This window comes from Anabrus simplex, chromosome X, assembly GCF_040414725.1.
Source record: "Anabrus simplex isolate iqAnaSimp1 chromosome X, ASM4041472v1, whole genome shotgun sequence".
In the NCBI taxonomy this organism is placed as follows: Eukaryota; Metazoa; Arthropoda; class Insecta; order Orthoptera; family Tettigoniidae; genus Anabrus; species Anabrus simplex.
In genome coordinates this window covers 115372674-115389806 of record NC_090279.1, presented here as the reverse complement: position 1 = coordinate 115389806, position 17133 = coordinate 115372674, and the positions used below count along the sequence as shown (strand labels likewise).

At 36.8% G+C, this 17133-nt stretch overlaps 1 protein-coding gene across 10 annotated transcripts in view; it reads right to left on the bottom strand.

Annotated features, from left to right (window-relative positions):
* Window positions 1-17133, bottom strand: part of LOC137503221 (sex-lethal homolog) — a 183243-nt gene that overhangs the window by 20822 nt on the left and 145288 nt on the right. Inside the window, exon 6 of one of the 10 annotated variants that reach the window (XM_068230757.1) lies at window positions 13770-17016. The exons of 8 other annotated variants lie outside the window; for them this stretch is intronic. In XM_068230757.1, coding sequence (XP_068086858.1) covers window positions 16952-17016 — 65 coding nt within the window. In that variant the 3' untranslated portion in view covers window positions 13770-16951. Of the gene's footprint in view, window positions 1-13769; window positions 17017-17133 lie in introns of those variants that run through there. One more of the 10 variants, XM_068230754.1, reaches the window with a different exon arrangement.

Sequence of the window (17133 nt, the reverse complement as noted above, 5' to 3'; positions counted from 1 at the left end):
TTAGCTGGATGAACTACTCCAAACTTTCCAGAATTCTTCAAAAGTAGCTATTCTTGAGAATGAACCAAAATGGTCTGTTTTAATTGCAAAAACCTACAAAAGAAGTTCCGTACTTCCAAAAATTAAAATATGAATTTGTCTAAAACCACATAAACATACCTGATAATCTCCCTACAAAAAAATTTTGAGTTTTAAGAGTGAAATATCCTTACACTGCCTAACTTATATGAAAATTATGTTTTTCAAAAAATAAGAAAAACAACATTTTAGAAAACCTATTAATTATCAATTACATTAATGAAAATAAATTTTTGACACATTATGAAATAATCAGAATTCCTGCACATTTGGGCCAAATTTCAACAAAATTCCTCAAATAGTTCCAGAGAGATTGAATGTTTTCTGAAATAGCTGTTTGCTTGAGCTTCTTCCTCGCCTTTCTTTTTACCAATCTGTTGGACCAGTTTTACAGCCAGATGCCCTTCCGGAAGCCAATCAATGTGGAGGGATGTATTCATTATTGCGTGTCTGTGGTGGTTAGTAGTGCGGGGTGTGTGAGTGTGAAGAGAAGTGTATTAAAATTAACACAAACAGAGTCCCCAAACCAGACAAATTAACCTACAATATTAAAATTAACCTACAATATTAAAATCCTTGGCCTGGTGGGGAATCAAATTTGGAGCCCTCTGAACCGAAGACCAGCCAAGTAGCCAGACTTACAGGCAGAAAGCATCAAATCCACCAAATCCGATAAATTTCACTCCAATATCAAATTCTGTTAGGAGTTTTAAGGTGTGCAACTACTGAAACCCCTTAAAGAGCAAGTTTCAAATATAAAACACACTGAATTGCTGTGAAAGGGCTAATAGCATTGAAGAAATAAAATTTGTAAAATGGTCTAATTTTCCAGGGTGGAAGGTGGATATGGCTTCTTGAGGTTTTTCCAACTTAACTAATAACTCAAAGGACTATGATCCATAGCATTTTCCCCCTCTAGGAGGTAATTTCAATTATGCCAGCCTGTAAAAGGTTACTTATATGAAACATATGAGGAGAAAATGTATGTGGTTTATTACAGAGGTATCTCAGAATGGATTAATAGAACGTTTGGAAATACCACATTCACTCATGTAATGGACACACACCCCAATTTTGCCCTTCAAATGTTGGGGGGAAAAAACCTTCCTGCCTAACAGACATATATTTTCAACAAAAACTGTCCTAATAATATTTAAAATCTTAAGACTGGATGGACTGCAGTATGCAATAAAACTAGTAAATGGAAATCAAGGCTGCACACTCAGTAGTTCTGGTCATACAATACACCTTCCGCAAAGGATAGCAGCTATTTCCATAGCATGTGCGTAGAACGTTTGATGGTGAGCAGCATTTTAAGAGTATGTGTACTATTTATTGGTGGTGATGAGAAATTAATAAAAACTAGTCGTGTTTAAATTTAACGTTTTAAATAACACTGCACTAAATCACAATTGATTCTATTATTTGAAAAAAAAAAAAACACACACACTTTCTCTACAACAAATAACCAATATTGTTGGAATGCCTGCAGAAGTTAGGGATGAAAAATGTGTTAATACTAGCAATAAAATGTTGGTAATGTTTTGTTTTACCAATAATTAATGATGTACTTTATTTTCCAATTTTAAGTTTCAGTATTCTGTATGCCACAAGTTTCATTACGTAAATTACACAGCTGAAGCTAGTTATCAAATTCAAACTATCGATTGTACACTTGTTTTCAGCAAGATCGTAAATACATCCTTCTATGCAAGTCACTACTGGTTTGCTGTTTCACTAAGATACTATTGATTAATTTCACATTTGAGATGTTGTAGTGTGTCTGATATTTCTATTACAATTTTTTTCTCACATGAAAGATGCACCCTGAATTTTTGTAATCAAAATTGGAAAGAAAAAAGGTGCAATTAATACACAGATAAACTTGGTTGGTTATATTTATCTTGAGTTATCAAACTCTGCAGAGGACAAAACAATGTTCTGCTATTCAGAAAAATCACACTGGGAGTATTTCATACAATGTAGTTTGGTTTCTTTACACAAAGATTGGAAATTTTTTTCCTATTGGTGACCCCAAGCCAAGGCACAATTACCTGATTTATTTCATATGGCAAAGGAATACACTGTTACAATAGTACAAATATGTATAAATTAGTAGTGTGGCTTCGTAGATATCTTTCACTGTACCATTAAATTTACAGAGTGGGCACTCCGTGACCTACCTGATGAAGCTACAGCACTAGTTGAATGTAACCTTTATCACAGTAAAACAGGCCCAGCCTTTCGCTAAAACCACTGACCTATTAAATAACAACAATCACCACTGCTTACTTTCACTGATGATAACCTCTAAACGTCCTGACATGAGGCACTTTCTTTCAATGTGTCTCCTAGTTTAACCAAGGTACTTCAGGGAGAGCGCTCAATGTTTTATTGGAAAATATGTCTCTCTTTATCTCCTGAATAATGCTGAAAACACATTATGAAGGTCAGTACAAATGATCATATAATTCCAGCCAATAATCATATCACCATTCTGTGAAGTTAATTGTAAACTCTATACTCTGTAAAGCACTCTGATTCTGATAATGAACTCTGGAAGACCATTTGTTTGCCCTTAAACTTACACTTCCGTTGTAACTATACATATGGAACATTACCTTTGCAATTTATAGAATTTTCACAAAGAACTTTGTTGGCCGTTGGCAATTTTCAGTAAGCAGTACATCTGAAACGTATCTATGAATCTTAAAACAGTAAGGAGCTGATCTTGGAATGTGGCTACGGTTTGCAGAGAAGCATGCACAGGACATTGTACTATGTAGCATCACACTTTAAGTACAGCATTTACTTGAGGTTGTGGAAAATAAACCAAACCATTGTGTTAACATGAATTAAAATGTCCATTTATCATTTCCGCAGCAAAATGACATGTTTGGGAGCGTATACAGATTTCATTTACTAACCCTACACTGAATAATTCAATGTAAGTTTCATAAAAAAAAGGACTTTTTGAAATATAGAACATCCTGAGATGGATTTCTTTCTGTTTCTCGCTTAACAGAACCAACATGGAGCAACGACTAACATTCTGGTGATAACTTGATTTCACAGAGCCATCTATAGGACTAACATAGAAAGATCTGTATAGACAACTCTCACAGAGCCCTCTATTGGGCTGGCATAGAAAGATCAGCAGAGACAACTTTCACAGGGCCATCTGCTGCCAAATTAAGTTAACTGCAATGCCTCAGGCATCGTATTTGAATAAACTGCTATTTTACGCAAATAAAGAACTTGATGAAATACAGGTTTTTCTAGTAATCCTGAGATAAAGACCTTTCTTTTGAGGTGTTAGTATTGCATTCTTCTTTTTTTCTACTGCTTTTCCCACACCTGTGGGGTCGCGGGTGCGAACTGCGTCACACATATACGTGTGTGTGTATATATATGTATGTATGTATGTATGTATGTATGCATGTATGTATGTATGTATGTATGTATGTATGTATGTATGTATGTATGTATGTATGTGTATTTGGCCCTGTTTTACGGCCGGATGCCCTTCCCGACGCAACCCTATATGGATTGATGTAATCACTATTGCGTGTTTCTGTGGTGGTTGGTAGTGTAGTGTGTTGTTTGAATATGAAGAAGAAAGTGTTGGGACAAACACAAACACCCAGTCCCTGGGCCAGAAGAATTAGAACACTCTTTCAAGATAAAAGAATTAATCAGAGGCGATTAAAATCCCCGACCCAGCCGCGAATCGAACCCGGGACCCTCTGAACCAAAGGCCTCAATATTGACCATTCAGCCAATGAGTCGGACTGGTGTTAGTATTGCAGTATTCTCACAAGATTGTGTTACATGTTCAAATTATATATTTATATTGAGTTACGTCGCAGAAATTGAATTTTCTTCTCACCATTAGTTTTACGTCCCACCAACTATTTTTAGTTTTCAGAGGTGTCAAAGAGTCGCAATTAAGTACAGCAGGAGCTGGTAAATCTACCGACACAGTGCAGACGTATTTGAGCACCTTCAGATAACAATGGACTGAGTCGGGAACAAACTTACCAACTGGGGTTAAGACCAACGCTTCTACTGTCCAAGCCTTTCACCCCAGCAAATTTGAAATAATTTACTGTAGTTGATTTTAGACATTTTGATCACCAGGTCAAAGTACAAATTGATAACCTGTGTACCATACTCTGTTAGGCACAGAGATTCAGCTGGGAGATATATAAAATGTGCACTAACTTTGTCTAAACAGTCAGAAGAGAAATGAAATATACAGTGGAACCTCGATATCTCGAATCACCTCGGGAGCTAAATTTTCTTTTGAGTTATCGAGAATACCATTTTTGAGCATGTATAGCACACAACTGAATCACATGTATCTACGGGCTTGTACTGAATACATTACTTTTAACAGTATTTAAAAATATGCAAACAAAGTCTATTTTACGGCATCATTTTAATTACAACCCTTATTATAGTAACCTTTTAGAAGACAGGATACAGCACATACAGTACTGAAACAAGAAACATACCTCAGTTAACACCTATGGAAAAAAATCCGTTAGTCTCTTCTGTTTGTTACTGTTAAGCTTTCCTCCCTTCACACTGAAACTTCTCGACAATACCACGCAGCCGAGATTCGAGAATGGAGCTTGTCATCCGCGACTTCGAGGGGTGGTTTCGTACGTGACTGGTAATTAATTCACGTCCAAGAAACAGCAACGCTTCACCGATTTTCCGATCATTAGAAGTTTTAGATTTTCAGTTCCCGTCATATTAGCTCCCAGTATCACTGTGAACCTTTATTTACTTGTTAACTGTTCCTCACAAATCACAAATGCCGTATTGCACAATTGATGCTACACAAAATTCAAGTTACAGAGAATTTTTTGCTTCACAGGAAGAAATATTTGCTTCACGAAATCGAGAAATTTGTGTATCCGAATTTTGAGTAATAGAGAAATAAATACACATGAAGAATAGGACAAATGGCCGGGAAAGTTAAGTTCCTTTGAGATACTGAAAATTCGAGTAATGGAGGTTCGAGATATCGAGATTCGACTGTATGCAGATAAGTATGACATAATAGGTATACGTCTTGTATATGAGTTTATGTGTTTGTCAACTGTTACAATATCGCAACAAAATACTTAAGACGACCATTAACTATAATGAAAAAAAATACCGCCTTACATTGATGCAGATAGAAAACTGTCAATAACAAGCACTGAAACACTGTACCACCAATTAATGAAGCAAATATGTATGCAACCAATTTACCCAGGTACCAGTAGTGATATTTTCTAATGTCCTGGATTTAAGGCTTTCTGCAAAATTGTTATAAAAGACACAGGAAGATGTCTTTTCCTAAAAATCTTAATACTATGGCATCTGCTGCTTATAGCCATTTAAGAGTTGCCTCATTCCACATGCTTGTAGACGACAGATTTGCAGGTAACGAAAAACTGGACATCGGAATCGATTTCAAAATAGGCTTATAGCCATTTCAGTGTTGCCTCATTCCACATGCTTGTAGATGACAAATTTGCAGGTAACGAAAAACTGGACATCGGAATCGATTTCAAAATAGGCTGACTGCTGAAAGCATATCAAGCACCCGGAATTCAAGTATTTATTTTGTGCATATAGCAACAGTCTGTCAGAGTAGCTAACAAATGTATCTTGAAACCTCATAATTCAAAGATAACCACAATGCACATGACATCCTCAGACTAGTTGAAAGGCATGAAGGATGGAAAATTAGCCCATTTGGGCATATTTCATTAGAATGAGTTTCCTCAAACACAGAAGAAATGACCACCAACCAAGCCTATGCAAGAAACAACAAATATGTTGAATACTAACAAACTGTTTTATTGGGAGAAAGTGTGGATCCATAAAATGACAAGCAATCTGTAAGAAACACACTCAATACAACAGGAGTTAGGATGTGAAACTGCTTTTGGATAAACAGAAAAAAAAAAATCAGTTCAAGGAAACAGTTCTATATACAATATATCTACAACTTAAAAGCATTAAAAATGAGAAAATGTTCAATCATGGACATCTGTTACTAATGTCACAGAAAGAAAAAATTAACTAGATTAACTTCCTATATACATTCATACAATAACTATTCTGTAACAGAACAAATGATAGAGAAATTTTGACTCCTCACGTCAAAACTCTGAAGGTAATACATGATAATTATAATTCAAACTATACTATATGAACTATCACAGAAGAACATAAATTAATGTAACTTATATGGCATCAAATACACCTAACACTGTACAATGCTAGTGTGTTGGAATCTTCAGTCTCACACACATGGCGGCACAAAATAAAATATAAAACAAGTTCCTTAAATTAAGAAGGAACATACATACCGTAACTAAAAAGTAATAAGCTAGCTATTTCTTATAGAGGGTGAGATATGGGTGTGCCAAACCAAAGGTGCAGGGTTGTAACCTCGTAGTGGCCAGACGGAACGTGATGTTGCACGGACACGGATGGAAACACGGAACTGCAATGGGCGTAGGGCCCAAGGGAGGAAGGGCATGACGTCTCGCAGGAGGGGAATGTCCGTCTGAGGAGGTCCCTGCACGACACAGAACGTACCATTTGTTAGCTACTTCGTACAGACTAACAGTTTCATTTCAATTTTGAAATCACATAACTGTGAGATGAAAGATCAATGTTCTGTAATAATTATTCATTGAATATTAAGGGTCAATAGTGAACTTAGTAATATTGATACAAAGCTGAAAGATCATAGCACTCACAATAGCGTATCATTACGTTTCACTACCGAATGAATTTCAAAACATTAGAGGTGTCTACAGTATTAGCCAATTGAATTATTTGTTAGCATTATGTACTCCTACTGCCTGCCAAATTCAATATCATGGTGTAAGTTTTGTAACTACTACTAATACATTCATAAACATATAATATGCATAATATGGCAATAATGCCAGGGTCATAGCTACAAAGTTGTAATGACCATTTTAGTCTGGTTTGTATTCTCAGATCACAACTGATGAAGTCTCCAAGGCTACCAAAAGCATGAAGAATAAGAAAGCTCCAGGTCACAACGATTTGCCAGTAGATTTCCGGAAGCTAAAAATTCCAACACACAGCTATTGACTGGCTGACATTTTCCAACACCACCATGGATTCAAATCATGTGCCAAATGACTGTGTTGAGAGCATTACTCTGCCCATATTTAAGAACAAAGGTGATACTGCAGAATGTGTTAATTACTGCCCAATCTGTCTCTTATCAAATCATTGAACTTTGTTTTTATCAGCTCCTCGACCAGCATGTACATGAAATTATCCGACCAGCACGTACATGAAATTACAGCGTAGCTTTTATCAATGCTCAGGGACTACAGGAGCAATTTTCCCTGCATGTATGCCCAGCGAACGTCACCTAGAAAAAAAGTAAACCGTTGCACATAACCTTTCTAGATCTAGGAAAGGCCTTCGATCATGTATCAAGACTAACACATATGGTACAAATTATGTGAACATGGAGTTCTCGAGGAGCTTCTTGGATGCTCTATGCAAACAGCAGCAGCTGAGTCAGGTGTGCAGCTAGCATTTCCAACAACTTTCCTGTGACTGTCAGTATACACCAAGGACCAGCACTCCACCACCGCTGTTAATTTTCGTTATGGTCACCATCTCAAATGCCCCCACAGACTTCCTTTATGCTTTCAACAGTACCAGCAGGTATGATCTAACATATCAAAACCAATCATGGAATGACTGTCTTAGCCAAGATGGCTCAATTCATGAAGACCAAGGTAATGGCGAGGATCTTATAAAATCTTTCTCCTGCAAATAATACCAGAGATCCCATCTGCAGAATAATGGCAGTATGAACGTTGAGCGAATGAGAATAAATGTAACTTGGATGAGGTGAAGAGACGTCAACGGTGTGCTCTGCAACCACCACATGACAATTCATCTTAAATTCAAGATATCGTACTGTGGTCCGCCCGGTTGCACTGCATCAGAACGAAGTATAGAACACCAATTCCATGTCACGGAGATGGAATGTGGAAATTACACACTTGGACAACATTGGCACAAACAGGCGGCAAAAGGCCGTCACATCTATTTATGAAAATGTGAGACACACTTCCAGTAGTACGAGCATGTCAAAAGTGCAGCGAATGAAACTGTTACCGGGACAACATTAAATATTGAAGTCAATGGTTAACAATGCTAACTCTTAATGTACAATCCTTCATAACAAATAGAGGAGGAATAGTAAATTCTGATCTTCCATGCTTCATGCTTTCTCCATCACTGTAGGATTATCGGCCCCGATATTTGAATGTACAGCCTATTCGAAAGGATCATGCGGGGGTGAAACGTGAGAATCTGAAGCACTTTTCATTTTATTGATTATTTACTACGCTGGCATTGCTTTTAACAGCAACATTCATTCGGTTAATTATATTCCAACAAGATTACATTCTGATTGGAATACTCGCATCATTATATTAATCGAGTTGGAATTAGCCCACATGACCGAAAGGTATAAACAAAAATTAGTTAGATGTAATAACCATTTCCATTAAATCAAGACTACTTAACACAAACATGATACAATACTTCCCCAACAGAGTAAGTCAATTTATTATTCAATAACTATTCAGAAAAGGACATTAAAGCCACTTTCAATGCTATTTATCCTATGAATCAGTGACGAATTTGGTTTGAGAATATCGGGCATTCCAAGTAACCTCAGCTGCCTATCACCACAATTTAATCGTTTTCATTAATCACTTTAATTTTATTGCACATACATGCACTTGCTTTTGTGTCAATTCATCAGAACATGGCATGGTCTTCAGTAATATATTTGACCACAGAGCACACAATCAGCAGGGTATAACTCCATTATTCTGATTAAGCCAATTGGCAATATACTGGCAGACTACAACACAAAGAGTTTAAATTGAAGAAATAAAACTATTTTTCTGTGCACATAGTTTTGTTCTCTGAATACCTATGCATTTGATTTGTTTGACATATGTATGCACTTTCATCACCATTACAGAAGAACCTTGTTTATCTAGCCCTCTTTAATCCTGATGGCCAGTTTATCTTGTTTTTTGTATGAAAATGTGTTTGTCACCAAATGTAAATAAATTTCTCTGGCGACAGTTTTGCTTTGGAATTTGATGTTTTGACAAATTTAAATGGAGAAGAATGTTTTTTTAACAGGTAGTTGTCGGAAGTGCTACATTCTTACCCCCTAATCCAAGCTGCAACCTGTCCTCGATCAATAGTGAAGGACAATGCTCCCACCGCGACACATCAAGATACATTATTCTTCTTTCACCGTTTTCCACCATCCCAACTAGTCTTTGTTCACTCTCTACACATTAAGACCCCGCTACTGCATACGGGATTGTTACTGAGTTTTCAGTGGTTTGTGTACATGTAACGGCATTGAAAAGGAAGAAAGTGTTTGTGTCCATAAACAGAAAATGAAATGCACTTAACAGGATTGACAAAGGGAACTGCTGAAAAACACTGCTGCTGAATTAGGAGCTGGGACACCTAACTGTACTGGACTAGAAGAAAAACCAGGAGGAGATCGAAGACTTTTACTTCAAAATTATGCTGAAAGACAGTTTACAGGACCATGGTACAGTAAAAACAGCCAAAATGAATCCCTAGACAATACATTATTCTTATGGTCTGGTGGTGAGAGAGAGCGTGGTGTTCCAATATTAGGCCCAACTTTGCAAAAAAAGAAATAATAACAACAATAATAAATATATATATATATTTAAATGCAATGTTTAAATTCGGAAGCTACCTAATGGGGATCCTCATTTCACAGCCACTCAGGATTGGTTAGAAAGATGGAAAGCCCAATATGGTATAAGCCAGATGTCAGTGTGTGGTGAAAGCTTTTCAGAGGACAGTGTAGCTTGTAAACGTTTCAAAAAAGTATTTCCTTTGAAAACTTGCAGCCAGATCAAATTTATAATGCTGATGAATTGGGACTTTTTTTTAAATCAGATGCTACCCAAGATGATATTGGCTTCTATATCAGACACCTCGGCAAAAGGCTTTAAAGGAAACAAGGCCCAAATTACGTTGAAGATTTGCAGTAATGCATCCAGGAGGCATAAATTACCCTTTTTCTTGACTGGGTAGTTAAAACAAAGCTTCGAAAAATGTGAATCCCTCCCGCCCCCATCGCCTTTCCCTGACAGCTGCTTATAAATCAAAAAAAAAAAAAAAAAAAAAAAATTGGACAGTATGATTTTCAAAAATTGGTTCTATGAAGGTATTTTGCCAGGGGTAAGAAACTTGTTACCAAAAGAAGGCTTACCATCACATCCAGCAGAAGAAGAAATGATCAATGGCAACATGCAACACCTCTGCTTCGCCGATGGATCAAGGTGTTTTGGAATATGTAAAGGATTTATGTAAGAGAAACCTACTGAGCAAGTCGACTGAAAGGAAGAAAATGGTGCAACTGTTCTGTTGAAAACAATAAACATCAAAGATGTTATTTATACGATGGCATGGCCTGTTATTTGTGAAACTAGTGATGAAGTTTGCGACCATCTCTAACCATCAGACTTTGTTGAAAAGCTTGTAAAGATTCCTGTTTGCTCAGACGTAGATGTTAATGATGTAAATGCCTGGATACAAACAGACAATGATGGTGGTTAAGGTACGATGATGGATGATGAAATTATCGCAGCACATGAATCTGCAGATAATGAAGACAGTCACAGAGGAGTGATATAAGAACAGGGATATCTCATACGAGGAAAACGACAAAGCTGGATGAAGTAATGGCTTACTTAGAACACCACAATTACTTATGAGTGTGGCACTTCAATTAATTCCTATTTACTTCGCCTCAGGTCGTATTAGCAGCTCATAACAGGAAGAACATTTTTCAGTGTCTGTACTTCGAACCTGCATGTCCAACTTGCCTGATGTACTCTCTCTGACTTTTCATTTTACATCAAATAACGATAACTGCGAATAAATTGAACCGATCTTGTATATAGTATATTTTATGTCTTTTTAAAAAAAGTAAATATTTTTTTCGTATTATGAAATCCTTGAATAATTTAGGCACCCAACTCTTTTGCCTGTATTTTTGGTCAAAAAAGTGTGTTAATTGTGCAAAGAAAATATGGTAATAAGAATGAGTGTCCATTAATTTATTAACCGTAATTCTGAGAGGTACATGATGCAGACGATGTACATCATTTTTGAAACTTTTATCTGTCTTTCTGTATGAAGTGAATAAATGAAAACCCTGCTAATCAGTTTTCAATGAAACTTGCCAATATTTAAGTAGAAGCATCCAGAAATTCCAACACTTGGTTTTATCTCAATCCATTATATAGGAGCTGAGATATAACACTCTTAACCTCACGCGAGAGAAGGGAACGAGTTCAGCAACTTCCCTCGCAGGCCACCAACACCATGCCCAGATTCACTTTTGACTTATTGTTAATTGTAGCAGTTGGTAATTCCTTGCCTTATGCTTACTGTGCACATAGGAAAGCCATTCAGCTCTTTAGAACATCTTTCACATGCAAGATTTTGTCCTTTCTGACTATACCTTCACTGAGATCTTTGAATTTAATGTTTTTACTCCTGTACCTAGGGTGAGACATCAGTTTTACTGGTAAAGCACTTCAAAGCTCCAGCAGTAACGTTCTGTATTAAAGATTAGGCACACTCACTTTCAACTGCAACTCTCTGCATGGAATCTAAAGCTATCCGAAGTACCTAATTCTAGCACTACACATGTTGTTTTGAGACCTCACTTTGAGGTTCCACGTCCCATTTCTTGTCAATCGTGATGTTATTTGACTACACTCTGCTATCTTCCGCCTGCCTCCATAGCGAAACGGTTCGTACTATTAGCTGCCATTCTCAGAGGCCTGGGTTCAATTCCTGTTACTGCCAGAAATTTAACAATGGCACGAGGGCTAGTATGTGGTTAAAATGGTACATGCAGCTCACATCCGTTGAAAGTGTATCTGAAAAGAGCTGCACCACCTTGAGGCGAAGTCAAATTTACTTTATTTTAACTATCTTCTATGGGCTAATTTCCTTTGTTTTTGTGAATAGCAGTCGCCACTCATAGGGAATCGTCGTTATAATTCTGTTCGCATTTCAGCTTCTAACCAATGAAAAATGTAAGTTTACACAATTCTTTAGTTCTATGAATGGCCAAAAATTATGTTCCATGTTAATTGTGCAATAGGTACAAGCAGTAATAACGAAAACTGTAAAGCTTTAGCTACCCTATGCAAGAAATTTTAATTTATGCATGTCAATTTTGACATTTCATTCAACTATAACAAATGGTAGAGAAACAGGCCAACTGATTGCAGATTTCTTAATAAATATTGTCAAGTAAACACCAAATTTGTCATCAGATATTATTTACTTGCTAACATCATACCTCAGAGAGTACCCAATGGACATTTTCCTGCCCTTCAAAAACCTGACCAACCCTGACAGGTTTGAACTAATAATCATATAGTCTGGAGGTCAACACAAATACTATTGATTTTAGTCCACATTACACACATTATTCTCTATTCGTCCTCATCTCAATCACCGATTCTACCCTTCTCTAGCTCTCTAACACTGACATAAGTCAGCACCAGCAACTTGGCTTTTAAATGCACATGTGCAGAAACATGAATAAATTGTCTAGTTGTGCCCTTGAAACTCCTCCTCCAGCATCTTTGTCATAATTTCCTTCTTCCTTTCATGGATTGTTTTCTTTCACTTCTTTCTCTTCGCCTCTATACTCAAGGTGAGATTTTGGGGTCATTTTGACATTTGTAATTTTTTTCTTTCACTCTGTTTATTGACAAGTTTATTTCTCTTCTTTGACCACTTTTCCCACACCTGTGGGGTTGCGGGTGCAAACTGTGTCACACAAGTGGACTTGGACCTGTTTTATGGCCGGATGCCCTTCTTCACATCAACCCTATGCAGAGGGGTGTAATCACTAATGCGTGTTTCTGTGGTGGTTGGTGGTGTGGTGTATTATTTGAATATGAAGAGGAGAGTGTTGGGACAAACGCAAACACCTCTTAGATTAAATTATTTTAACTACCATGTTATATTATGATTATAGGCCTATATATTTAAAGTTGATGCACATGGATGGCCTGTGCATCTGTGAGGACGAGGCCCTACCTAAGATGAAATATAATGCTGAAGACGGCCCAAACACCCAGGCTCCAAGTCAGCTAGTAGCTTTACGTCGTACCGACACAGATAGGTCTTATGGCGACGATGGGACAGGAAAGGCCTAGGAGTTGGAAGAAAGCGGCCATGGCCTTAATTAATGCCTGGTGTGAAAATGGGAAACCACGGAAAACCATCTTCAGGGCTGCCGACAGTGGAATTCGAACCTACTATCTCCCGGATGCAAACTCACAGCCACACGCCCCTAATCGCACGACCAACTTGCCCGGTCTCCAAGTCAGAGGAATTAACCAATGAAGATTAAAATCCATTCATTTAATATTTTTATGTATAATACATAATCTGTCTTTATTCATGTCAGTAGCGTTCATACATAAAAATTACGATACAGGAAACAAATTATACATATTTACGACATATCAGCCCAAACTTTTATGATGTTCATGGCGTTGGTGATGCCTACAGATGGGCAGTGGTACAAGGACAAAGGGCTATTCATCAGGTGCTGTGCCATCTGATGTTCATCTCAGACGCACAAAGTGTGTCTTGTCTCGCAAGAAACCCCAATTCTTTAGGCAGGGGAAGGGAAAACCCTCAAGCAAAAGATACCCTTAGTCAAGAGTTTACAAGAAGTACAGCCCAATTTCAAGATAGAACAATCATACATCAAATTTTGGTTAATGAGAAATAAGAAATCCATTTTCAACTTCAAAGATACAATTGTAGACTTGGAGAGATAAGAAAGGAGGGGGAGGGGGGCACATAAAGGATAATCGTTCCCTTGTGACCATCAATATTTATTTTTCTCTCTCTCTCATACACACACACATACAAAAACTAACTTTCAATAAACTACTGGGAAGTTACCATAGCAGATCTCCCTTTTATATCAAGCAATGTGCTTCCGAGCTGAAATCTCAAGGTCATTTATTTTTATCTTCTGTCCCAATTTACGAGAAATAAGGAATGCACTGTAAGTGCAATCTACCCCTAAATATACTGTTTGATTATTTTCACTGACGTCGAGGTGATTTTCACAACAAATATTTATCTACAGCAGTACAAGAAACTCTGCACCCTTCTTTCTCACAGATTAAGAAAAATCAGAAAATAAAGTAAAATGAAAAATTATAGTCTATGGTGGTTACCACATTCCATGACACATCTAGAGTCTCGTAACATTACAGTGAATCTCATGGCACATATACACGCTTGTAAGGTGCACTAGAAGTGTGGTTTAATAAATAAAGGAGATGGTGAGGATCAACATAATGTATTCAATTGCCATGCAACAACGACATCAGAAGTTTGTGCAAAAATTACAAACAAGAAGAAAATATTGTCAACTGTTTAAAAAATATATTCAAGATGCTATACTTCCTATTATTATTAGAAAACATCAAGTGCTTCAAGCACAAAAGATGGCTATGAGCTTTTAGCCTTAAGAAATGAATATAAATGCTAAAGCGTGGATTTCTGTCTTCAAAGTATAGTATACTATCAAAGTGAAAGAAATACAAATAAACTGCTTCACACAAAAATACTGTAACAAACTACACAGAATAACCAGGCACGTCGAATGTGTGTTTGTGTGTCATGATACCGAACAGTACACTTTCCACATTGCTTTACAGTGTTAACAACAGAAAGCTTGCTTTGCACCAAACTAGTAAAATATATAAATATTTCATCAATAGAAAAATAGTTTACTTACAATATTCTTATTCATACATATTTTTGTTTATAAAATGAAAAGATCATACCTGCATATACTTTATACAGTGGATTAAATTTTTAAAGTGCTTTTCTCTATTTTTAGAATCACAGCAAGATCAACGAAGCAAGCCTCATGCACCTTCCCATTAGTTTTTGAAAATAAGTTCCAGTACACAATAATATCTCTTATCTCCTATATGTCTCTATATTCACTATGATCTGTACATTCACTTCTTCTCTAAACAAATGAAATATATTTTACATGTGAGCATTTCTTATCATCTAGGAAAGATTCACAAGTTTGTATGCAATAGAAATAATAACATTATAATAAAGATTTCATTCAATAATATTTATATAATTAAGTTGAGAGGAACGGTTGGTACACTGGGGCCTGTCAGACATTCTGGCACCAAGCAACAAACAGCAGAGTGTGTGTTCAATAGTTGGAAAAAAGTCATGAGGCTCCAAGACCATTTAACAAATCCTCTCATCACAGTCAGGCAGGAAAACTTCATAACTAACTCATTCATCATAATGTTTTCTTTCAAGAGAAGGAGAGTGACTTTTATCCTTCATGAAATGGGAATTCAATACTCATTATACCAGTATCATTTTAAAAAAAAGTAAATACCCATACAAAAAGTACACTGTACCAGATTAACAGTAAACAAACAAAAAAAAGTCTATTCCATTCAATCTGTACCCCTAATATTCATTACCACAATGGAAAGTCATGTTTCCAAATTCTGCTCTCCAATTTAGTATACAGGGCATTTCAAAATGATGAGCACAAACTGCAGGGTATATGTACAGGGCAAGGAAACAAAGAAAAACGACTTCATAAACATGTTATGAGATATGATGTAATCAATTATTGTTCATAAAATGGTCCAGATGCCAGGCTCCAAAGTGGATATGAACAATGTCTTGTATTTGTAGCAACATGTAGCTGTTATGGCAAATTGCCACGTCCATGCACGGAACAGATGCTGTGTAAACTGTTGACATCCAATGTGGGGCCTGATACCTGGAACATGAACATTATACAAGGTGTAACGAAATTAGTGGGCAAAACTTCAGGTATGGATTCCTCGTATGTAGAGAAGACAAAACATGAGTCCGGAAACGCTTGGTTGCTGCAAGTAGGATCAGTGTGCAGTCCAGAGCCTTTGTTTCCTGGAAAAAATGCAATATGTATTGCATGTTGCATGTTTAATACTGTGTGTACGTGATGCTTGCACATGGATTCCAGTCTTCCAAACAAACATACCCTTGTGTACTTGTAACCCATAATGTGACAACCAAGCATTTCTGGATCCATGTTGAGATAACCTTCTTTTCTTCTCGAGGAATCCAAACCTGAAATTTTGCCCACTTTGTTCGGTACACCCTGTAATGCAATTACGCCATCTCATTTCCCAACCCACGTTTATTAGGTTTTCTCTCTTAATTTCTTTGTCCTCTACACACCACTGCAGATAGTACCTATAATTTTGAAACACTCTGTAGAGTACTGAATATTGGAATTTCAAGTTTCCCATTTCATTGAGCAGTTTTATCCATAAATAAACTATGTATTTATCCATTATAAAAACTAAATATATACATGACTGGACACACCATCAGTTCACTCAACATTCATATACTGAACTGAATTAAACAACAGCTTTTGATATTTGATCTGCACCTTCTTGATATTCGTGGGAAGAAAGAGATGAATGCTGATTATCTTTAAAAAAAATGAAAAACAATACCTAAAAGAAGTACACTAGGAAAAAAAAAAAGGGGGGGAGGGGGGAGATTCCAACATCCCAAATGAAACTCTTCCCCACATCTTGTCTGGAGTTAGTTCCCTGGCGCCACCTCGTTAGTCCGTACGGCCCCAGTCCCTAAGCTTGCATGCCTTTCCTACAGCGAAGCTAGTGCATTTTTATCTGTTTCGTTTCATGTTTTGCTGGTGAAGCCAGTTATTGAAAGCGGCCGAGCATTGACTGGCTGCAAGAACATTGAACGGAGACCGCAATCAGAAGAAAAGAAAAAGTAACAGAAACAAAAAATAAAAGACAATACAATTTGAACAGTAAAAAAGAATAACTGAAGTAGCAATATTAA